Source organism: Oreochromis aureus, linkage group 15 (genome assembly GCF_013358895.1).
Source record: "Oreochromis aureus strain Israel breed Guangdong linkage group 15, ZZ_aureus, whole genome shotgun sequence".
Lineage (NCBI taxonomy): Eukaryota > Metazoa > Chordata > Actinopteri > Cichliformes > Cichlidae > Oreochromis > Oreochromis aureus.
In genome coordinates this window covers 22,384,447-22,408,477 of record NC_052956.1, presented here as the reverse complement: position 1 = coordinate 22,408,477, position 24,031 = coordinate 22,384,447, and the positions used below count along the sequence as shown (strand labels likewise).

General features: G+C 37.7%; 3 protein-coding genes across 5 annotated transcripts; all 3 read right to left on the bottom strand.

The window, feature by feature from the left end:
- Nucleotides 1–715: 715 nt before the first annotated feature.
- Nucleotides 716–10,199, bottom strand: btbd9 (BTB (POZ) domain containing 9). The gene is made up of 11 exons (XM_031751585.2): nucleotides 10,044–10,199; nucleotides 9,490–9,698; nucleotides 8,359–8,722; nucleotides 7,115–7,382; nucleotides 6,749–6,968; nucleotides 6,398–6,517; nucleotides 5,365–5,474; nucleotides 5,086–5,275; nucleotides 4,661–4,768; nucleotides 3,909–3,987; nucleotides 716–2,750 (listed from the first exon to the last, which is right to left on the bottom strand). Exons 2-11 carry the CDS (start codon nucleotides 9,672–9,674, stop codon nucleotides 2,535–2,537), a joined length of 1,860 nt encoding a protein of 619 aa, XP_031607445.1. The 5' UTR covers nucleotides 9,675–9,698; nucleotides 10,044–10,199; the 3' UTR covers nucleotides 716–2,534.
- A 78-nt stretch (nucleotides 10,200–10,277) lies between these two features.
- Nucleotides 10,278–14,826, bottom strand: LOC116325162. Its single transcript, XM_039599119.1, has 9 exons — nucleotides 14,714–14,826; nucleotides 14,165–14,500; nucleotides 13,770–14,036; nucleotides 13,562–13,681; nucleotides 13,300–13,395; nucleotides 13,160–13,188; nucleotides 12,647–12,703; nucleotides 12,467–12,535; nucleotides 10,278–12,359 (listed from the first exon to the last, which is right to left on the bottom strand). Exons 1-9 carry the CDS (start codon nucleotides 14,775–14,777, stop codon nucleotides 12,258–12,260), a joined length of 1,140 nt encoding a protein of 379 aa, XP_039455053.1. The 5' UTR covers nucleotides 14,778–14,826; the 3' UTR covers nucleotides 10,278–12,257.
- A 3,777-nt stretch (nucleotides 14,827–18,603) lies between these two features.
- Nucleotides 18,604–23,709, bottom strand: LOC116329511. Of its 3 annotated transcripts, XM_039598662.1 has the most exons (9): nucleotides 23,628–23,709; nucleotides 23,510–23,551; nucleotides 23,219–23,321; nucleotides 22,834–23,094; nucleotides 20,322–20,411; nucleotides 20,192–20,220; nucleotides 19,914–19,970; nucleotides 19,753–19,818; nucleotides 18,604–19,042 (listed from the first exon to the last, which is right to left on the bottom strand). In XM_039598662.1, the coding sequence occupies exons 2-9, from the start codon at nucleotides 23,513–23,515 to the stop codon at nucleotides 18,950–18,952; spliced, it is 705 nt and encodes a 234-aa protein (XP_039454596.1). In that variant the 5' UTR covers nucleotides 23,516–23,551; nucleotides 23,628–23,709; the 3' UTR covers nucleotides 18,604–18,949. The 3 variants fall into 3 exon arrangements, with proteins under 3 accessions (XP_039454596.1, XP_039454594.1, XP_039454595.1); XM_039598660.1 differs by having other exon boundaries at nucleotides 23,219–23,551; XM_039598661.1 differs by lacking the exons at nucleotides 18,604–19,042; nucleotides 19,753–19,818; nucleotides 19,914–19,970; nucleotides 20,192–20,220; nucleotides 20,322–20,411 and adding an exon at nucleotides 21,932–22,255 and having other exon boundaries at nucleotides 23,219–23,551.
- Between the last annotated feature and the right edge of the window lie 322 nt (nucleotides 23,710–24,031).

The following is a 24,031-nucleotide window of genomic DNA, read 5'->3' as shown; positions in this document are numbered from 1 at the left end:
CTGAGGTATGCCATATTATACAAGACTTATGGAGTGATGGAAGGTCAGGAGAGAGTTACAACGTTATCCATTACATTATCTATTACCCAATATGTAAAACATAAGGGAGAGTCTGTCATGGCTTCGGGCTGCATTTCAGCCGGTGGTGATATTATCAAAACTGATGAAATTCTAAACGCAGAAAAATATGGTCAGAATTTGATCCATGTAATATCACCTAGAAAACAACTGATTGGGAACAGCTCAACTTTTCAGCATGACAATGATCCCAATCAGTGATGGGATGGCCTCCCCAGAGCCCGGACCTCAGTGTATGATCATCCTGACAGAGAACAGAACGGAAAGAAGAACTTCCAATGTCCCCCAAAAAGCCAAGAGAATTTTCCTGAAGACTTAAAGAAATTACAAGAAAGCTGCCTAAGAAAGTTCAGGATGTGTTAAAGAATAAATATTAGACACACCAAATATTGACTTTAATGCTGATTAGAATTGTACAAACTATGTTTTTCCCTTATATTGCTTTATTTCCTACTTTCATAGCAAAATAAACAAATGAGGGGTGTCTCAAGACTTTGTTTCACAGTAGTGTATATACTGGGTAGTAACCGAGCCTGTGATCCTACGAGCTGTAAAAACTCCTTGGATGTAAGTTTCCTACCAGCTGGAATAAACAGTGCAACTTTTCTCACCATCAAAAACAAGACAATAAAACTTCTGACTTTCAAAACGTGACATTTTAAAAAGTTTTATGACAATAACATCTTCATAGGCAGCCGTACACATTAACACTGCCCACAGAGCTGGCGGGGCATCAGTGCCCGGCCCATTAATGTTACACTTTGATTATCAATCAGCACCATTTGGTGTGTTACAGAAGCTCTCAATACTTAAAACCAAAGGTGGACTTATTGTATTGCTTGTATCAAAGAGCTTCACTGTGTGTAACAGCAGCGATTCTGACAAGTAGGTGTGTGTCACCCTCTTACAGAAACAGAAATCAACAAACAACATCGGCTTTTTTTTTGTTTTTGTTTTTCGTAATCACATTTTTGACAGGCATTGAACACGAGGCAGTGAGATGCAGTCACACATTGATGGTGAAAATAAGTAAAAGTACACAAAGCTAGATAAGGTATGGAGAGTACAACCTGAACAAAGCCCTATTTTTGTTCTCTAGTTATTAAGGAAGACTTATCAAACTAATGGGTAGTTGTCTTAAATGTATTGGGATGGCTAAAGAAAGCTTACAGAAACATCAGTGAGTCACCTAAGGTAGATAGGTATTTCAGGTTATGTAACAGCAAACAAAGGGTTTCCAACAAAGGTTTTTTTTTCTTCTTTTTAAATAACGCAAAAGTGCAACATCAGGACACAAAGAAAACACAGCACTGACACTTCATTAAAAAAAAATGCAAAAGAACTGAAATCTAAAACAACCCAGAACCACAAAGTTCTTAAATTAATTTAACATAAACAGCAAGATACCAAATCCAGCACTCCAGTACTCTACTTCAGTCAGAAGACCCAAGCTACAACCCTTATTTCTGTATACTTGAGTAAAATAAAGTGCAGATGGAAGCTGCTCATGTATCTACAGTATAAAGTTAAACTTCAGCAGCCCAAGTGCAGCCAAATTTGGTCCTCGAAGTCCCATTTTTTTCCCCCCAAGCTAATTGATTTCCCTAATCGTGTGTGTGCGCTAACCTATTCAAGTGCTTAAAATATTAAATTAAGACACTCAGTTAAATCTCGGTTTTTCCATTCTTATTGAGGTATGAATTTTAGCTATCAAAAAAAAAGAAAAAAAAAAAAAAAAGGTCACACTGCAGAGTTTAGATTGGGTGTCAAAGCCTGCTATCAAATACTCCACAGCTATTACTTAATATGCAAACAGATAATTGGATTAAGTGCCATTTGGATAGAAATGCCACCTAATGTGTTAGCTCGACAGCTTTGGCAGACCTTTGAACTATTTACTTCCAAAGTTTGAAAAATACTCAACTTCTACTCTGTTAGCTATGATGGTATGAAAAGTGAGTAGAGTCAGTTTAAGACAGTTTCTTAAAAAAATAGCTTAACAACAGTACTTTCATTATTAATCGTATGATTAATGCATAAAATTCAAATACCACATCCCCACCATGGACTTACTGCTCTTTGATAATACAGTATAAACATGTTTCAGTGTGTGCCTAACCTTAAGAGAAAGATTTCACCTTCATATTTTTTTAAAGGATAAAACTTGAGTCTTAGTTCCTAAAAAGTACCTTCATATAAACGCAGGAGATATGATATCTAATGTTGAGCTTCAAAACTGGGAAGACTGGAGCCCTAAATGCTGTTGCTACCAATACACCAGTCTCTAATGTTGCACGTATGACAGACGGACTATGGATTATGACAAAGACGATCGCCTTAGCAGTGTTGTTGTAGCAGTGCAGTCTGAACAATGAAGGCTGTGCAAAATGGCGTTCTGAGGTCCCCCCCGCTCCCCACTCTCCTTCCTCTCAACATCTTCCAATAAGGGGACGCTCTTAATGATGGGAAGAGGAAGAGGATGAGGAGGAAGAGGGCTGGGTGGGCAGCAGGCTGTGTGTGCGTGAAGGTCGTTGAGGTCGCTGCTGCTGCTGCTGTTGCTGTTGCTGCTGCTGCGTAGTAGCTCCAGAATCAGAAGAATCCAAACCCGGGCTGCCTTCACTGACCTCGGTGTCCAGCTGGGCCGGACACTCAAAGTGCACGCAGTGGAACACCTGCAGAAAGATCAGGGTTAAATGTGTAAAGGAGAAATCGATACACAAATGACTGTTTATCTCAGATACTGAACAAAAGTTAGTCTAATATAATAGATAATTATGGGAGCGACAATTAGCCACTGTGAGTTAACCCCTTTGATTGTTTTTGGTTTTCTTTTTTTAAACCATCAGCCCGGCGCCGGGCTCATTTTACAATTGCAAAATTAGAACAGTTTCAGAAAAAAATAGAAAATGAGCTTTATTGGGACATTTGTTTTATGGAAGCAGCACAAAACATGTGTAAGGTACTGCTGTCTGAACAAAGAAAAATCAGCTCCACCTACATGTCACCATGTGCAATTCACTGTAACTGCTCAACCTTTGGGCTGGAGAGAAAATTCAAATAGTTCCTGTAAAATTAAGTCTAGGTGGCCTGTATGATACTTGGGTTATAAAGGATTAATCATTCAATTCTCAGATGTTATGGGGCCAGATCTTCAGCCTCATCAGATCGCAGCATCCCTCTCTCTCTCTCTGTGACATGAAGAGATAAAGAACCAATGGCCAGGCTAACCAACACGATTCTGCGGTGCCCACATCCATAAAACGGACGTAAAGCTGTGTCCAAGTAAACTGGCACATAACCACCCAACTCAATGTCTAACTGTTTTCTGCAAAGGTGTGAGGATGTTAACTATCGAGGACGAAGGCCACCGCTGCTAGCACTGCGAAGTTCGCCACACTCGACAAACCTGTGGGGGCGGCGTCCGTATCAAAGACAGAATCTGACTTTGGGAGGAAGTCATTAACAGTTTCAAATGGCTCAAAAATACACAAAGAACATTAGCAGAGAGTGTTTAACCTCAACTATTAGAATGTGCTCAATGTGGATCTTTTTTTGTCTTTAAATAACTTGTAAATTAGAGTCATAATTTCTTACATGGTGCAAAGGGAATTTTCTGTTCTTGTTTCTTTATTAACTTAGCTGATTATAACAGCTACTTTAGCCACCCAGTGATTTTTGAAAAGTACTCGCTGTACAATTACTTGATTAAGCACAACTTACCAAAAGTTTGTTACAATGTAAAAAGAACTTTTGGCTCCTCTAAAGCTAAAGCATTACAACAAAGAGACAGACGAATGAACCCAGATGACCATTTCAAACCATGTTTTCACCTCATTAGCGGTGTTATGAGTCCCAACAATACGGATGAAGGAAGCAGGCTGCTTATCAAACTTCAGTGTCTGCCATGATCTGTAAGAGAAAGCAATTAAAAACATAAGAAAGATCCTGATTTATCTCTGGTTATTATCAAAGTTTCCAGAGAGGACCCTGAAAATTTTCTATGGACCTCAGGATCCGCTTCATGAGTGTTTGTCAATAACTTTACATTTATCAATGTTCATATTCGGCTTAGAAGAGCAGCACCTACTTACACACAGATCTTCTGAAAATGAAAATAATCAACAGTTTCAGGATTAGAAACAGATCTTTATAAGACTATTCTCAGACAAAGATGGAATCCAGATGGTTCAAGGTGACTATAATCAGACAGGCCTTTGAAAAGTGATTGTGAACACACAAATCAGCAAGTTTCTCTGCTGGGGTCAAGTTCATGGATTAGTCAAATTATGTAACAATGAAAAAATTAATAGCAATCAAGAGTTTTCATTGAAAATAGCATTTGGAACAGGTAACACTGAGGTCTTAAAGGCCTCTTGTTAAGGACTTCAGGTGTTTTTTATTTAAACAGAGGCCGACTGCAGATCCTTCTTTCAATAATGCAGATTAAACATGTTCTTTAAAGCCTTCATTTATTATAAAATAAAGGCTCTGATTCCATTTTTAACCATTAAAGACACTGGAAGAGCGTCGGTAGCTTAAGGTGTAATTCAGAAAGTAAGAAAAGAAGAAGTGAACCACTTACCGACAAGCTACCCTGGTGCGGTCAATCACTTTTGTCCACTGCTGCTGGTTGGTGGAAACTTCAATGTAGTAACTGTAGGAGCGCTCATCGCAGTCCCACAGCAGCAGCCTGAACACATTTGTCTGTGTTAATGCCATTTTACCACAGATTTTTATATGACTCCAATCATAAGAAGCTGTTGGTAATAATTTATAGATATTAGGTACAGCACATGCAGAATAAAATTCTCCAGCTCTGATCTCTCCAACAGTTATTTCTTTTTTGTATACGATTCAACAAAAAAAAAGCTTAAATAAAAGTTTGTCACTGGATGGAAACAAACACTTTATTGTAGCTGTGATGGAAACATTTGATTTATTACAAGTAACACAATAATGACTTCATCACAGCTGCTGAGAATTGACTCAAAGCTAACCCACACTTACCTCAGTGATCTGATAGAATAGGGCTGAGCTAGCTGGATGACGATGGCCCCAGAGCCCAGCTGATGACAAGTGTATCCCGAGTCCCAGTCGTAGTTGCGGGTGTCACCGTTGAGCAAGGCATTTCTGCTGCGACTCACACCCTCGATGACGCTGGCGCAGGCAGCTATAGTGGCCACATTCTCACTGGGCACTGCAGACATAACGAGCAGGGTTAAATGCTTAAATAAAGACACTGCAAACTACACATGCAGTGCAGACGGTCAGTATTTTGCTGCTTACCCACAAGTCCGTTCTCCAGGGTGAACGAGCGGTTGGTGAACATGCATTCAAAAGCCACGAGGTGGAAGACCTTGTTGACCGTGTTGTGTGTTCCTACAATACGAACATATCTGAAACACACAGGAAATAAATGAATACACGAATAACAGGTTATATCTAAAAATCTTCAGATAAGCACAAGTACACTGACACTTTTTATTGCCTCTTATGTTTTTACACCGCTTTAATTTTATCAATGCTCATCATCTGATTCCAGTGAATTTTATTGTATTTTATATTAATGAGACAGTTTTCCATCAAAATGCCTTTCTCTACAGTGAAGCACAATTAGTAAAATTTGTATTTTTTGAAGAAGGACAAAACTTCTTACAACATGGCCATGTAACACAAGAACACAAATATTAACATAAGCATTTGTTTTACGAAGTACCAATTGAATAAACATTCTTTTGACAACTCAGTTTCAGGTTTCTCTTTAGGTGGTGATATCAATTTCAAACAAGCATATCACTATACTTACTTATATTTTCACTTTTAGGGTGAATTTAAGACTATTAGAGGAAGAACAATGGTGTGATTCCCATTACTGGCAAGTTTTAGTCATATCTTCTGAGATCCATTTGACTGTTTTGGCTCTATTATCTTTAAAAGGCATGGCAACACATTATTCAAAATCAGGAGTGTCAGCAACTTCACGTCGGTGTGTCTGGGAAGGACAGACCAGCTACTGGCAACAACACTATTTGAACTCAGCCAGCTCGAGAGGTATGCAAAAATACTTATGCTTCTGTCATCACACGGGCAAACAAAACGGTTTGTACACCGTGAAGATATAATCTAAATTAACTACATGCAGCAACCCAAATACACACCCTAATTATACACGAGATTAAGACAAGTCATGACAGAGCACAAATAAGCCCTTTGTGCAAAGCCAAAAAAATGGCAAAAATGGAATGGGATTTTATAGTTTAGGCCAAGGATTAATAAGCACTGGTATAACTGGAAGCCATATGATTTTGGTTTGGTTTACCTGCAAACCCGGGGTGTGAAGTACAGATTCTGCCACGAGCGGCAGAGATACTTGGAGTGGTCAACAACACGCACCCAGTCCAGCTCATCCATTGACACCTCGATGTAGTATGAGTAAGACCTATAACAGTCATACAGGACACTAAGTATACAAAGCATCTCAGATTTAAGAGGGAGGTTAAAAATACAAGTGCATAAGAAATCAGTTTGACTCTATAATGTGCTTTAAAATACACATTTCGGTCTTTTTTATTAAGAAGCAGCATGTCTATGTAGTCAGCTCTAATTGGCCCACACTCTGCTTGGACTTTTTTATTGTTTGTTTTACCAGGATGAGACGAAAATATTTTACCGGCTGTCTCTGTCCCACAGCAGCAGGCGGATGTGGTTGATGATGGACGGCTGGCCCAGTTTGACCTGAATCCCGGCTCGGCCGTCCTCTTCGATCGGATGTCTGGAGAAGCCGTGGTCCAGGTCGTAGTTCTGGGTGTCTCCGTCGAGCAGCGCTGACTTCAGCTCTCCTTTCACTACCTGAGCGCCGTATTTCATGGTGGCGATGTTCTCCTCAGGGACTGAAAACCAAGATTTGAAACCACGAACGAAATCACAAATTAATGCTTTCAAGAAGCAGATAAAAAACAAAAAATATTCACACATTACAGTTTTTAACTGCAGCTTGATGTGAACGCTAATCAAACAAAAGACAAAGAAGACTGACTGAGCATTCCCCGGTAGTTGAGGTCCATATTGCGGCTCTCAGAGCGGGTCTTAATGGCATCCAGCAGGTCATCTGGGCTCACGAGGCCAGACGGTCGCACCACGTTCAGCATCTCGGTCAGAGTCATGAGGGGCAGCCGCACTGCAGACATGACCTCGTAAGTGTGCTCGCCGTCCTCATGCTGCCGGCACCAGCGGCACAACGCTTGGAAGATCTCCTTCTCACTGGCAGCAAACGAGTCCCTCCTGACCACAGTCAGCAAAGCATTCTGCAGACACAGGTAATAAATTATTCAAGGGAAGGAAAACACACCAGAAAATTCACATAATGTAGTGCTTATAGCTTATCTTGTTTAACCACATTTCATATTACTGTAATGGCTTTTTTAACTTTAATCTGTAAAAAAGTAACTAAATTAAAAACTAACTGCCTTTAAGAAGATCCGAGGTGGTAATTCACCATCATGTGTGACCTTTCTGGGCTAAATTATGACATCAAAAACTGTGTAAAAGAGAAAAAAGTGTGGCAGAATAATATAATAAAATGAATGAATATAGTTTTTTTTTTCTTCAAACTAAAATACAAGATGGTTAAAAACAGATAGAAGGCAGCTTAGTACTCATTTTACAATCAGACTGGTCAAAGAATGAAAACCAGCAAGATGAGAAGCCCTTTGATTATTTATTATGTTAATGATTTTAATAACACCGATTTTCAGGATTGCAACTTTCGTCTGTTTTAGGGTTTTGATGGACGCAGGAGTCGACATGTCTCTTTAGGGTTAAATATAAAAAAGGTTTAAGCCTTTAACAAAATCCTTTTTTTAATCGATAACTTATTTGATTTTACTTTTCTCAGCCACACACACTTCATTGTTATCCCTGCATATAACATATATAGCTGTTTTTAGGTGAAACACCCTTCACTTAATATATTATTACTAATACATGACTGATACAAGACTTGGAACCATACCAAAAGAATAAATCACAATTAAAAATTAATAATTCATTTAAAACCACTTATGTATAACTTTCAGATTTCTGTAAAAATAGATTTTTAACTTGTGCAGAAGTCCTGCTTAGATAACAGTTGCCATTTGCTGAGCAGTATTGACTGTCTTTTGTAGCTTCTGCTAACTACCACTAGAGGTCACTGCATCTACATTTTTAACAGAAATAAAGACTAACACAAGAATGAAATAATTGCAAAACCTACTACAGCTCTTCTTCCATCACTCTTACCTTGGAGACTGTGAGGAAACCTTCAGAATTCAGCACTTCAGGTGCGTGTCTGTCCATGTAGGTACAGCAGGCTGCAGTGAGCGCGCTCAGAGAGTACAAGCTGGCCACGTCAAACACCAGACAGACATTGTTGGTATGCAGGATGGTGCGGAGGAAGTCGGATGTGGAATCCTCCAGAGGCTGGAGCCCGTATCGGTGAGCCAAGCCCAGGAAGTCCAGTAGCACCTCTTCCCGGGCAGAACTGAGGCTGGCCCGGCCCGTGTACAGGTAGTTCAACAGCATTGAAAAGGCTTCAGCCCGAGTTTCCTCCAAACACACCTCCGCCTGCGGTTGTGATTCTTTCATCCCACCGTATAGCAGGGCCCTAAAGGAGGCAGAAAATGCAAAAGTATACCTTTTTGTTTTTTATTATTTCTTGCCATGAACAAAACCACGCAAAAAACAAAAGATCTAAATTCTGCTCATTGAATGAGATGCACTTTAGATAGATTAGATAGTTCTTTACACCAGCACGATTCGATGGGAGTAGGGAACATGAGGTCTCTAGTTAAAAAGGGGAATGAGTTGTGGAACTAGTAAGAGATCAAAGTGACAATCGGGAGTGGAGTATGTTATGCTACACCCAGACCACAGTGCCACCATGCACAGTGTCAATAAGATCACGAGGACCACAAAAACAGGGAAAAAGATGCCAGTGAAGCCCCAAGAAAGATGACTTGGACAATCAGCCACTGTTGAACAGGCATTGTTTAGTGGAAAACATATTTCACACCTTATACAAGGTGGAAAAGCAAAAATAAAGTGATGCTACAGAGGAATTAAAAAAGGTATATTTTGTATTAGACAGATTTGGGAAAGGAAGCTTTTGAATAATTTAGTCATTTTAAAAAATTAAAGATTTCTTTTTCCAACTAGGAGTTTGTAAAAACTTGGTGTTGTAACATGATCAACAGAGTGAAACAACACTGCACTGTCTTTTTTTCTTTTCTTTTTTTAAAAATTTGCCAGTTTGTCACCGTAACTTGAGTTTTTTTTCGGTTAAAATGAGAATTTATGTTACTCAATATGAGGTGTTTCAGGGCTGGAATTAAAAAAGGCGCCAACCTCTGGCTAAGAGACATTTAACTTTACCTGAAGTAGTGACAGCGAGCTGCCAGGATGACCCTGTGCGCCGGGAAGCGCTTTCCCTCCACGATGAAGGTGACATCGCTGTACTCCTCTCCGAGCACCAGGGCTCCGAGCTGCTCCGACAGCAGGTGGATGTGGTCGATCTCCGACACGGAGGCCAGTGGACGCAGAGGGTGACTGTTGCTCATGGTCGACGGCTGTCAGAGTTACATCTGGCACAGGAATGCACACGTTAAAACGAAAGCAAAACAGGCAGTGACGGAAAAACATTAACCTTATATTAGCTGAAGCTAAATGCTAACTGGAATGCACTGAAGGAAAATGGCTTCTGTAATCAAACACCGCTGACGTCAAATCTCATATTTTTAAAGTGCACGTTAAAAACACTCAGTCAGCAAAGTAAAACGACAGCAGTGAAAATACGATGTGAATAAACAGCTAGCTCGGCTGTGTTGTTTACAGCCGCTGGTGTCGCGGATATTTGACGCCTCGACTAATCGTTAGCTCGAAGCTCATTAATGTCTCTTTTCTCGCTTTAATCTGTGTTATAAACTTACTGAACAGCAACCATTAACTCCGGTATTGAGATAAAGTCGATCTCAAACACACAGTCGTAGTTATTTTTTCCAAAATGCAGAAAAAAAACAGCCGTTAACCCCCTAGCTCATCCAACATCACACCAGCGGAAACCACTTCGGGGGCAAAGGAAGAAACTTCCGGTTCAGTTAAGATCGTTTCAAAATAAAGGCTCCCAACAAAGCGTGTGTATCATCACATTTAATAGTTTTATTTTCATATACTTGACAGTTACATTTTTTAAACATTTTATAAAAAAAAAAAACGTATTGAAAAACAAAAATCATGAGATCACACTGTACATGCATAAACACTCAAAAAAACAAACACAAATACTGAAACATAAAAGATGCAAACTTCTAAGGAAAAAAGTAAAATAAAATTAACAATGTCAATCACTGATTCTAAAATAAAAATACCACACAGCAGCAAACTTCAGGGTGCACGGATTTATCGACTAATTCGAATAAGTTGATTATAAAACATTGTGGAAAAATTCTTTGCTTTGATGCTTCCTGTAATGCACGGCTATGTGTGCCGGTGTGTTAAAGATGTAGACGTGGGCGTTAAACTCACAGTTGCAATACAAACGTATTCAGGAGCATGTAAATAAAACGAGTGTTAAACAGAAACACTGACAACACACCAGCAGCAGTAATGATGACGCGGCCACAGTTTAACGTGGAGCTGGAGTCTGTTTACACACCGACAAAAGCCGTTACCGAGACAGTGAGCTCAAGTAGAGTGAAAAACGTGTGTATAGCGTCCAAAGGGAACTGTGTAGCTGCTCCATCCATCGCCCTTTATTTTACACTGTGTAAAATCAGCAGTAAGCCTCCAGAAGTTGTATTAAAATATTTAGATGAACTGTTAACGTAACTTAGTCTGATATATGTTTATGTCAAGGACTGCCCTGGCAGACCGTGGGGATGTGGGGAAATAGGACCCAAAACTCAGGACTCTTCAGTGCAGACAGTGTATTTACTTGATATTATTTATATATGTTTTGCATTTAATACAATGTTTTCTTTAAAAAATTAAATTTCAATATGGCACATAAATACAATCAAAGGGTTTTGTTGGCAGGGTCTTTGTATGCAGTTAAACTTTAAAACATTACATTTTCTAAAATGTAAACCAATGAGCAGTTTATTCTGAAAGATGTCTGTTTTTCTCTCTTTTGAATATTTATTATTGGCCATTAATAAAACAAAAGCATTTCTTATCCGATCACTCGATTAATTGATGGAATAATAGATAGCTGCAGCCCTAACATACTTTAAAAGCTAATTCTGAGACTTTTAATATTAAATATTAAATTTTAGTAATAGAAATAATAGAATAAAATAATAATGGGCTACAGAATTCCAAACAGTCTGACCATAGTCACTAATTTTCATGATCTATCATAAGTGACCCCGTGAATGTGCATTCTGTAGGCTGTTCAACAACAAAGAAAGCAACTAAGGCAGTAATTGAGACATTTGATATTGCTGTGTTCATTTTAGGCATAATGAGGACAGATGACAAACATTCCCCTTATGAATACCAAATTTAGAATGAATAGTAATCCACAAAAATTATGCCATTTTACCTGCAGGTGGCATCACAACATGCTGAAACAGACATACCACTCATTTCACTGTGTCTCATGGAAATGTCTCCAAAATAACAGAAAGGCCTAATCTATTTGCAGCGTTACTCATGTGCGCATGTAACTTCCTTCTTACTTCCTCATGGTGACATGATTCATACGGCCTTTTGATTTTCAGAGTTTCATTCATTCAGTCATTTTACTTCTTCTTTTTTTTATTTTAATTGCCTCCATCTCGCCCCATCCCCAGCATCCTCTCCTGTCACACCAATCCTCTGCATGTCCTCCTGCACTACATTCCTAAATGTCCTCCATGCAACATTATTTATCCTGTTCTAGTAAGTCTTATTTCCCTGACCCAACCCATGATTCCATTTCATTTCCCCGTTAAATATTAACGGAAATAAGACAAAACGGTTATATCATTATACACGTTAATATCGATTTTTAAAAATCTGTTTTCATAAATTACTGCCAATTTACAGGGACTCACACAGCTGAGTTGTTGCTTCCTCTTTTTAAATTGAGGAAACCAAAATTTCTCATAGATGAGAAGCTTTTTCACAGAAGCAGCAATCTGATGTTTAAGTTCTCTTTTTGTTTACTTGATGGTAGCATAGAGGCTGCTGGGATCTGTGGAGGAAGCTTTCACAGTGGCGTAGGTAACTGTCTCACCTTCATCACTGTCATTTTTACCCCGAATCTGGAAGCACACAGAGCACAGGATAGTTCACCAGATGTAACACAACACAGTGAAAACATCATTTATAAATGCACCAATGAAGCTGAAACTCTGATCATATACATTACTTTGTTTTTATTGTGGGTCTTGTTGGTGTAGGTGATGGAGGCGTAGGAAACACCATCTTCTAGATCTACCTACACAGTGAAGAAAAAAATGTGTTATTACTACTTTTAGCTTACTGCAATTACACATTCTTGAACAAATTCAAACAACAGCAGCTCCGGATGTGGTGTGGGCGATCTTACCGTTTCCTGTCTGGTTTCTGGTGCACACTGAGTGACCGCAGGGTTTGAGGTCAGGCCCTGAAGAAATAAATATGTAAGAACTGATTTAATTCTGGTCTCTGAAGAATTGCAAGCATCACTCGTCCAGTGTATGCGTTACATCTCAGCGGCTTTTAAGTTGCGTGAAATATGACATGTGAAACATCTGCAACAAACTTTTTTTTTAAATCCAGAGTTTAAATAGATAAAATGCAACACAACACTCACACAATGCACACCATGTTTGAGGCCTATAATATAATGTTTTTTGCAGTCAGAGAGAAATTCATCAGTTAGCAGGTTGTCATTTGTAGCATTAATAACTATAAAAGCAAAGCAAAAATTGGCTTTGTTCCCTCTTTCTTTCCTTTTCCTGATCTTTTGCTGCAAGAACCAGTGAGTTTTAATACAAAACCGTTAACACAGTTTATCTTTCTGCATTGTTTCTCATCTAGAGAATACAAAATCTCTAAAAAAGAATATTTTTCAACTCACAGCGTTTCCATTTGCTTCTATTTTGTTCCCTGAAAAGAAAAACAAACAAACAAACACACAAGGTTAGATGCTTCTCCACAAAGAAAATTCAGCCTTATTCAGATTTCTCACTAAGAGACATTTCATTTAATTTATCTCACCGTTGAGTCTCTTCAACCAGATTAGTTTCACGGCCACAATTAAAACTGCAACTAAAATGATAACCACAAGGATGTACGGCCACACTAGATCTGCACCTGAATACAAAAATATAAAGTATTTAGTTACACTGTTTAGTATCTGAGATAATTAAAAACAAATAAAAAACAACATGTGCTTTAAAAAATGATATTCATAGGATAGATTGACATTCAGTTATTATTAGGAAAAAAGAAAAGGAAACAAACAAACAACAAAACTCACCTGGGATACTAGGTGAGTATAATGTTGTTGTTGGTGATGTTGTTGTTGGTGATGTTGTTGTTGGTGATATTGTTGTTGGTGATGTTGTTGTTGATGATTTTGCTGTTACTGTTTCATTACCTGAAAAAAGAACAAAATTCATCCAGGTGTTTATTGTTTATATCAGTTTAAAATGATTTGCTCATCAGAACCTCTCCTGGTTTCTCACCTGATGACTGAGTGCTGAAGGTAAAAAGCTGCACTTTGTTATCTTCTGTTGTTACGCTACAGTTAAAGTCATAAGTCGATATGTGAGTGTATGCAAGTTTCAGAAAAGTCACAGTAGCAGAGCAGGGAGACTCCGATGGTTTTAAATTTGAGTAATCTCTATCCAGAGCTTCACTGTTATGGATCCACTTCACTTTGTGTTTACACCGTTCATATGTCCACACAGAGCAGCTTAAAGTCACCGCATCAGCGTTCTTCTGTTCAGTCACTGGTGAAGATGAAATGCAAGTGAAAGACCAAATAAGAATAATTTCCTTTTTTTTAAAATGTAACTTGTCAGCATGTTGTTCTAACAGCATGGTTTGAGCTCAAAAATATGGTGTTGCAAATACTCACTGTGAACAACAGACAGATAAACCACAGCATCTTGACCTTGCTGTCTCCCTGGATTGCCTCTAAACTGTCTGCAGGTGTAATGACCAACATCCTCAGCTGTGACCTTCTTTATAACCAGTGAGCATTCTGCTGTAACACTCAGTCTGTCTGATTTGGCTTTTTCTTTGATCTGTCCATGATTAACCAGCTCTACTGCTGCTGTGCCTCTTGAATCAGTGAAGAGCCAGGTGGTAGTGTCACAGCTGTGATGATTGTTGATCACGTTTTCACAAGGCAAAGTGACTTTATCTCCATCTCTGACAGTGAAGGAGAGCAAAAGATCTCCACTTAGTGCTCCTGAGGATATAACAGAGAATCAAAAATGTTACATTACACATCAGTTACGTACGATAAGTTACGTACTTAACATGTATTTACTTTTCATTTAATCTATGTTTGCTTTGGTGAAATAAACAGCATAGCTGTCTTCGCTACATAAAAATTCCATAAAGCAAAATTAGAGAGAAGAGTTTTTTTTTAAAATCCTTCTCTAATGTACATATTTCATACCTGTAAACTGCACCATGAGTATAAAAGACACAGACATTTTAATCCATCTAGATCGAACCGCCATGTCTCTCAGTCTCGATTTCCCTCTTGAGCTTCTGAAACACAAATGTATCTTCTTCCTGTAACTGTTGAGCCATGACTTCCTCATCATGTCTTTCAACCTTCTTTTCTTACATTTCTGCCGTTATTCTTATGCAACCAGACTCGCACAGCTTTCATGTTCCCCATTTATAAAGAGCTACAGTTAGCATTAAGTTTACACTGACCTGCTGTATCTGGAATGAAAATGAGTGAAAACATAGAAAACACACTTTGCGTTTCTGTGCTAAGTGTATTTAATTCAACTCCCCAAAATGTTTTTAACCTGTCCACACTTTGCTGTAATTACATACAATCTTGAATGAATCTATTTATATTTATTTTCACATAAGTGTAACAGAATAAGGTTTATTACTACAAACAATTATCATACAAAATTCAAAAAAATATATCATATATCACACACACACACACACACACACACACACACACACAGAGTGACAGTGTGGTTTCAGCTTTTAAATGACTGGTTATCAAACAGAAACAGCTGATATCACATGTGGCTTTTATCACGTGTGCTTGTGTTTAGAGCAGTTGCATCACATTAGATCATTACCTCCCCTGCTTTATTTTGAGCCTACAGCACCCTCTGCTGGTCAATAGGACTCATTACAACAACAAACCTGGCAAAAACAAAAGACTATTTATTCAAGATTCAAGATTCAAAGTGTTTGTTGTCATGTGTACAGAAGAAATAGCATTTCTCTGTGCAATGAAAGTTTTCCTTTGCTGTCCATAAACAAATGCCAAATTAGGTTGAAGGAACAAGATAAATAAGGATAAAAATAAGACAAGACATTAAGATAAATAAAGATAAACATAAGGATAAAAATAATGAAAGATAAATAAACAAGTACAAAAATAGCTACGTGAAGACAAGTGAGTTATGCAGATGTCGATAGATGGATGTATAATGTATTTATGGAAATACAGAGGGAGACTGGGTTGAAATAAAACGTAACGCTATATTATTACTTTAAATAAAAGTGGGGAACTTGATCCTAAAACTAAACTTTATTTATTCTTTTATACAATCTGACAGAGTTAAACTAGTTATCAATTATAAAAAAAAATGTAATTTTTGTAATAGCTAAACTTGTAATTTAGCTATTCTCTGACAGATGTTTCTTACTTTTTGGTTCATTGATTAGAGGCAGTGTTCATGGTGTAGCTGATGGAGGTGTAGGGAACAGCATATTCAGGATCAGCCTGGACAGTGAAGACAACATAAAGACTGCTCAGTAATGTGTAAAATGCAGAATCAACATATAAGAGAACAAGTACTAGTGGGCAGTAAAGTCAAAGTTATTCAGATTTCTCAACTCGTCTTGTGTAACCCCAACACTACAACAATAAATATTCACCGTCGTGGAGAAAAAGAAAAACGGTTAAAACAATTTTGTTTAAATCATCATCAAGCCTGTAGACTTCTGGTGGAGCATAGGGCCGCAACAACACCACGCCAATGGACTCTGTTCTGGGCTGTTCTCTTCAGCTGGGTCAACGTCATTCTGGCGGCCTTTACTTCGCTCTCGACAGATCTTCTCCACGTCTGTTTGGGTCTCCCCACTTTCCTTTTTCCTTGCAGGTTCCAGTCCAATGACAACATTCAACAATTAGACTTAACAGCAAACAATTTAGTTTTTTAAATTTTACTTATTGTTGGAAAGAAAACTTTAGTGTACTTATTATTTTAGCCTGTTTTCTTTTGCTTGTTCAGCGTTAGTGATCTGATCATAGCCAAAGTAATCCATCACTGATGGTTAATAGGAGCCGGGTACTGTTCAACACTGACCAGTGCTGTTTTATCTTTTGCGGACACTCTCCAAGTAAATGAATGGAAGTGACATCATCTTAAAATTACCATCACACAAAGTTTTTTTTGTTTTTAATAACAGGATGAAGTTATTCTAAGAATTAAGTTTCAAACACATGGATTATCTTTATGTGGTTTTAGTGTAACACTGAGGGCCGTGGAAGCATTGCAAGTTCAAATTCCTGTGTATGATCTGTACATATGGTTTTTGACAGTAAAGCTGACTTTGACTTTGATTAGTTACTTTTCCAATATACAGGTAAAATGAGCCACAAACCCCTTTTTTAAATAAAAGAAAAACTCTTTAATTCACAATTACTGAGATTCAAAGTAAAATAATACAGAATACAAAATTAAAATAGATAAATGATGTTATGCAAATTAAGCAGATCAACACAGAGATACTAAAAAAAAGAGTTACAGTGACATCACACAAAGACATTTAAACATTCTTACCACTTATATTTCTGAATAAGGTTTCTTTTTTTACAGAATACCATATATGAAACAGCCTCCGTTGCAAACCTGCAGTTCATCAACCACTTTGAGGTCAAAAGAAGGAACTTTCAGCACAGTTAACAGGTTTTCAAAATAAAGCTGTTTAAGACAGCAACATTTTAATCTTTTCTAACGCAGTTTCTGGTAAATTTAATTGTCTAGACTGACATTGTGAAATACACTGTGTGTACTGCATAGTCTATGTTAAGGGTATCTATTTAGAGTTAACGCTAACTTGATGGCTAACTATTATACTGCATTACACAAATGTTTCAATGATAAAACACTAAAATGGGCCTTCCCCTCCAAACATTATTATGAATATACCTACTTCCATTTATTGGTCATGTCAAGTTTATTACATTTTACTCAAAAAGCTTAATGTGCTTCAAAAAGAGGAAGAAGAAAAGTCCTGAGATTATACTGTGCATGACAGTCATTTAACAAACATATAAAAAAGCTATAGGATCAGTTTCCGATCAAACCAAATTTAATATTAGATAATCGGAGTAAATACGAAAAAATTTTAAGTCTTTAAATTAAGGCTTTATTTATTAAGGGAAATGAAGTCACCTAAGCCTACTATGAGTAAAAGTCAATGCCTTCTTGTTAAATTAAAAATTAACTGTAACTGCCGATTACTCCCAGTTATCACCTGTCTGACAAAGTGAAGTAGATTAAAAGATCCCAAAAGGCAACACATCATGCCGCGATCTAAAGAAACATCTGACAAAAAAAGTCACTGACATCTATCTGTCTCTAAAGGACTGTAAAGCCATTTCTAAGGCTTTGGGAGTACAACGAGCCACGGTAAGAGACAATATCCACAAATGGAGAAAACTTGGAACAGTGGTGAACTTTCCCACAAGTGGCCAGCTGACCAAAGAGCTACTCCAAGAGCACATCACCAACTCATCTCATTGTCACAAAGGAACCAAGAACAACATCTAAAGATCCACAGGCCTCACTTGTCTGACTTAAGGTCAGAGCTCATGATTCAACAATAAGAGAAACACTGGGCAAAAATGGGAGATTTCCAATGAGAAAACCACTGCTGACCAGGAAGAACATAAAGGGTCATCTCACAGACTTTTGGGAAAATATTCTGTGGACTGATGAGACAACAGCTGAACTTTTAGGAAGGCCTGAGCCCTGTTACACCTGGTATAACAGATGATTTAATAGAAAGGACATCACACCAGTTAAACATGGTGGTGGCAGTGGTGTGGGGATACTTTGCTGCTTTAGGACGACTTGCTGTAACTGATGAAACCATACATTCTGCTCTCTACCACAAACTCCTGAAGGAGAATGTCTGGCTATCAGTTCATGCCCTGCAGCTCAAGCTCACTTGGGTTACGCAAACAATTAAAAAAAATTCCTTCACAGTGATGTAAATAACTCTTAAAAATGAAATAATCATTTAAAAACTGCATTTTGTATTTACTGGGGTTGACTTTGTTGTCTAATTATCATCATCATCATCATCATCATTATTATTATTATTATTATTATTATTATTATTATTATTATTATTATTATTATTATTATTATTATTGTACACATGTAAATGTGACAAATATGAAAAAAAAAACCAGAAATCAAAGTTGAGAATATATATAGACAAGATAAACTTTCCCTCCATCACTGCCAAATCTGATGTGGCATCAACTCCCTAACAACTATGTCATTTCACCTGCAGATGGCATCACAACATACTGTAATAAATGTATGTAACAATATGTTTGTTTAATTGTCGTGCCAGCTTTCTATTTATTTCAACTGAGCAACCCAACAGTTCTTTTAGGTGAGAAGCTTTTTGTTTACTTGATGGTATCATAGAGGTTGCTGGGATCCATGGAGGAAGCTTTCACAGTGGAGTACGTAACTCTCTCACCTTCATTTTTGTCTCGACCCTGGAAGCACACACGACACAGGAAATATAATCACATCTCTGACAGTAAAGAAGAATAAAAGATCTCCACTTAGTGCTCCTGAGAACAACACAGACAAACAAAAATGTGACCATTACATTTCTAAGCACAGATTATTTATACACTTACGATGCGCGATAATGTAAAACTGGAAAGACTGATAGACAGTTCTAATCCTTCTGTTATTAACATGTTTATTTTATTTTTACCTAAAAACTAAAGCACAAGCATAAAATGCACAGACATTTGAATCTCTCTGAATGTAAACATCATATCTCTCAATCTCTTTTCTTCATGAGTTACTGAAACAATAATGTATTGTTTTGTTGTAATTATACTGTAATATCACTTCCTCAATGTGAGTTTCAGCCTCCTTTCTCACATTTCTGCTGTTATTCTTATGCAGTCAGGCTGTCACTGGTCTCATGTCCCTCATTTGGTAACATCTAGAGTTGGCATTAATCAATTAGGATGGTTCTCAGGGGGATATGATGTCAAATCATTACCTCCCTGCTTTGTATTTTACTGTATATTTTGTATACAGCACCCCCTTCTGAACAAAAAGGGGTTGTTACAACAACAAATCCTGAAATAAAATCCTAAAAAAATAGAGGAAATATCCTCCTGAGAACCAGCTTATTCATTTATTGTTATTAACCGACATCACCTGTAGAACCAACAGGGCAGCTTACCTGAGCTTTACTGGTGGTGTTGGTGTAGCTGATGGAGGCGTAGGCAACAGCGTATTCAGGTTCAGCCTGCACAGTGAAGACAACATAGAGACTGATCAGTAATTCTCAGATTCAACATATAAGAGAACAAATACAAGTGCTGAGTAACTGTTTAATCTCACAGAGTCCTGAGTGGTTCCTGGAGCAGACGGAGTCACTGCAGGGTTTAAATTCAGTTCCTGAAACAAACAAACAAACAAACAAACAGGCAAAGAAGCCTCATAAACACAGCAGAGTATAATCACACCGGGACAGTTGGGATTCAGTGACTAACACTGGGTAAGCTGACAAAAACACTCATCTTCTGACCTCATGATAAAACAAAATAACACAGTAACTGTAGTGAACGGCTGTGGTATGAGTACACTAACAAAGTTTAAGAAACTATGATATAACTCACAGGATTTTCATTAGTCTCCATTTTTTTTCCTAAAAAAGAGAGAAATCAGTTCCAGTTTTTAGAATTAAATTTCATCCTGGTTTTCTCATTACATTTGTTCTTAAAAGTTCAGGCTGGTGAAATCTCTCACCTTTAGCTCTCTTCCATCTGATGGCTATAACAGCACTGATGGCTATCAGTGCTAATAACCCCAGCGGTGCAACAATAAACATCCACCATCCTGGAGAAAAAGAAAAGCTTTAAGATAATTTCAGCTGCAGCTTCCTGTCTGTTTAACGTCCTGCAGGTAAAAGAGAAGAGAACACCCAGCTCTATCGGCAAATACATAATAAATCAAATATACTTATTTTTGTTTACACACTGTTGTTGTTGTGCTAAGGTCCGGAAACTAGCAGCTTTTGTTCATTAAAAGTTCATCCTTCCTGGATAAAATAACATGCTGTCATGTCACTCAGTCTTGAACACAGGGTTTATTGTTGTTTCTGGGATGTTCACGTTCTCTAGTTTTATATTTTTGATCATCTTTGCATTATGGTTTTGTATTCTGTGTTGCTTTCTGTAATTTCTTACTGTTCACTGGTTTTCTTTTACTTAACTCATATATGCGTTCTTTTGGTTTATTTCTTGCCTTTAGTTCTTTGCTCCTGTTTCGCAGTTCTTTATGCTCATTCTGTGTGTTTGGTTTTGAGATGAGATTTATGTTTGAGCTGTTTATAGTATAATGTTTACGTTCCTGTTATCTGTGACTTTAATTACCTGACTGTTGATGGTAGGTTGTTTTTCCCACTTGTATTCCCATTGCGTCCCTCCGATCTTGTCTCCATGTTTGTTTATCCTCTTGTGTATCAAGTTCATATGACTTAGTCCTGGTCTCACAGTTTGCTATTTGCTTATTTCAATAGTCTCTGACTACTAGTGCTTTGTATTTAGTTCTGCTTCCCTTGTCTCTTCTTCTTCTTCTTGGTTTCTGCTGCTCTTCCACATCTTGCATTGTTCCTTCATTATCCTGTATGTATATGTCATATTAGTTTCCCTTTGCTATTTGTCATGTTCTTCCTAAAGTTCTTGTGTCCCTCCTTTGAGTATATTTTTAAAAGGTTTCTAGTTGTTAGATTATTTGCTCCTGACCTGCTTTTTTTATTTTATTTTGTAAGAGTAATAAACAAACTTTTAAGTTTATTCCTTATCTTCCTGTATTTTGGGTCCAACTGCTGCCACAGCTCGTTCCTGACATGTACTAGCTATGGTCGTGGTCATGATTGTAACTTCACTGAACAACTGTTTTCACTGACTTTTAGTAGGAAGTAGATTATGAAGTTCAGCCTCTTGTGTCAAAGTTCAACATTTGGTTGTTGTTCTGGAAAAGCATCAAACTAACTTCCTTCTTTTCTTTTGTCCCATTACTACATCGCTACAGGATTTGGTGTCTTCAAAACAAACAATTTAGTTTTAAGAAATGCTAGTTTAAAGTACTGGATCACAGACAACAAATGAGCATATTATTTTTTACCATGTAATGAAATGTAATGATAGTATGTGGACTTTTCAAACAAAAACAACTGAGAAAATTAATCTTTTGGACGTGCACTTAGTTAACCTTATTTTTGCTTTGTTTTTTTTATTGTGAAGAACCTTGTGAACCTTGTCTTAACAGGTGTTTTATGAATAGAGCTTTACTTACTTTTCAATTCTTTTTAGTATTTAATGCTCAGTGTGGTTCTTAGTTTGTTTATTCTTGGTTAACATTTGCTCAAGTGGCTTGAGTCTCACGTCTGCTTGAGGTTATTTGGTTTAGTCTTTTGTTCTTTTTCCTTCTCTTCTCTGTCAAGTTCGTATGTTAGTCATTGTTTCAGTACTTAGTTACTTCCTGATTTATTTTGCTAATCTCTATTGTTATTTGGATTGGGTTGAGTTTTTTTACTCAAAGATCACACTCTCCCCATTCAATCCATTATGACAGAACAATGTGAGCAAATAATAGACCAGCAGCCTTCAACCCCTCAGAAGTGATAAAGGAAGTGATGTTTTGTGTGGTGGTGCCTTGTGAGGAAGAGCTGGTGGGGTCTAGCAAGGAATACAAAGACATAGTAGCACATAAGTAACACAGCCTGATTTCAAGGATTCAGTAGCTATTAGATTCCTGCCTGCTCAACAAAGAATTTGTTGTCACAACCATGCACCTCAACTCCCTGCAGCTGCGCCCCACATTTCAGGCAAAAAGAGGAAGAGGAACTATTGGCACACCTCACCACAGCCGCAACAGCACCTACCCAACGCACAGGAGTAGCAGCTTAAAATCTAAGACTCTAGTTTTTCTCTATCATGGTAACTTAAGTCTGATTAACCCTCTCAGGCTCAAATAAAGCTTTTTGTTGCTAATGCACAACTAAGTCCTGCAGTGGTACTTCTGAGTAAAAAAAAACCTCATAAAATATGTATGTGGGGTAATCAGGTTGTTAGTTTTTAACTGTTGCAAATTGGCAACGCCTGCCTCAAGAGGGTTAAACACTGAGCAGTGCTTCTGTTTTATCTTTTGAGGGCACTCAACATGTAAAATAAAAGTAAATGACATCTTACAATCACACAGAATAGTTTACATTTCACAACGGATAAAGTTACTGAAAAACTAATTGCATTCTCACCTGTTTCCTGATCAGATGATTGAATCCTGAAGATAAACTCCTGCATGTTTCTATCATGTGTCACTTGGCACTTCAACATCTCAGAACTCTTGGATGTGTAAATATGATCAGATGTTGTAAAGATCACACTGGCTGAGCAGGTAGACACTGACATCCCCAGGTCTTTGTTACCATAGAGCCACTTCACAGTGTATTTGCATTCTTCATATGTGGACACAGAGCAGTTTAATGTCACTGTGTTGTCATCCTTATATTCAGTTACTGTTAAAAAAAATAAAAGAGAACCAGAATAGCATTTACAGTAATCATCACTGTAGTTATAGTTATTGTAATGTTTCAGTTTGATGTTTTAACAAGTTGAAAACATTATGATGGAAATACTCACTGTTAACAACAGACAGCTCAGCTACAGAGTCTGGACCTTCTCGTTGTCCTGATTTGCTGAACCTTCTGCAGATGTACTGACCAACATCCTCAGCTGTGAGCTTCTTTATAACCAGAGAACAGTTTGCTGTAACACTCAGTCTGTCTGATTTATTTTTGGCCTCTCGGTGAATCTTCCCGTATTCAAACTGTGTTATTGCTGCTGATGTTTTTGATTTAGTGAAGAGCCAGGTAGTTCTGTTACATTTATCTCGATCATCTTTCAAATTTTCACATGACAAAGTGACCTCACCTCCATCCCTGATAATAAACTCAGAGTGTTCAACTGCTGCTGCTGTGAAGATAAAATCAAATCAATTGTGTAAACTTAACTTTTGTAATTTCATTTAGAAATGTATTTGTATTCTTACCTGTTACTTGAAGCATTAGTAAAACTGATGAAAAGAATTTAATCCATTTGAACTGAGTCGTCATTCTCTGTCTTTCTCCTTCCTGCTTTTCACACTAATGACAGTCACAGTCTCTGAAACAGAGCTTTATGTAGAGAGGCTGTTCTGACTTCCTGTGGTTATCATCTCACTACCTCACTGTAACTGTTAAAACGTTCAGAGTCCTTTCCCAGGAAATTCTCATTCACAGCATTCTGTTGTTTCTAATAACTACATGAATCAAAGAAAATTAGAGGTCAAAGGTCACACCTGACTGTCAAAGACCCTGCAAATTTAAAATGAGTGTGTAGCTTACAGCAGTCTCAGTGCACTTGTGACAGTGACGTGTTTGATGCCTTAAAAAGGAGAAGATGATGAATGCAACT

Excerpts from the sequence above, each read along its gene's own strand:
- btbd9 (XM_031751585.2), bottom strand. The coding sequence starts at position 9,674 with ATGAGCAACAGTCACCCTCTGCGTCCACTGGCCTCCGTGTCGGAGATC. Across the intron at positions 5,475-6,397 it reads TTCACACCCCGGGTTTGCAG|ATATGTTCGTATTGTAGGAA; the intron begins GTAAACCAAACC and ends TGTGTGTTTCAG. Across the intron at positions 5,276-5,364 it reads CCTGGAGAACGGACTTGTGG|TGCCCAGTGAGAATGTGGCC; the intron begins GTAAGCAGCAAA and ends TTATGTCTGCAG.
- LOC116325162 (XM_039599119.1), bottom strand. The coding sequence starts at position 14,777 with ATGGCGGTTCGATCTAGATGGATTAAAATGTCTGTGTCTTTTATACTC. Across the intron at positions 14,037-14,164 it reads TTATCTGTCTGTTGTTCACA|TGACTGAACAGAAGAACGCT; the intron begins GTGAGTATTTGC and ends CATCTTCACCAG. Across the intron at positions 13,396-13,561 it reads ATACTCACCTAGTATCCCAG|GTGCAGATCTAGTGTGGCCG; the intron begins GTGAGTTTTGTT and ends TTTTGTATTCAG.
- LOC116329511 (XM_039598660.1), bottom strand. The coding sequence starts at position 23,691 with ATGACGACTCAGTTCAAATGGATTAAATTCTTTTCATCAGTTTTACTA. Across the intron at positions 20,412-22,833 it reads ATCATCTGATCAGGAAACAG|GATGGTGGATGTTTATTGTT; the intron begins GTGAGAATGCAA and ends CTTTTTCTCCAG. Across the intron at positions 20,221-20,321 it reads CAGATGGAAGAGAGCTAAAG|GAAAAAAAATGGAGACTAAT; the intron begins GTGAGAGATTTC and ends TCTCTTTTTTAG.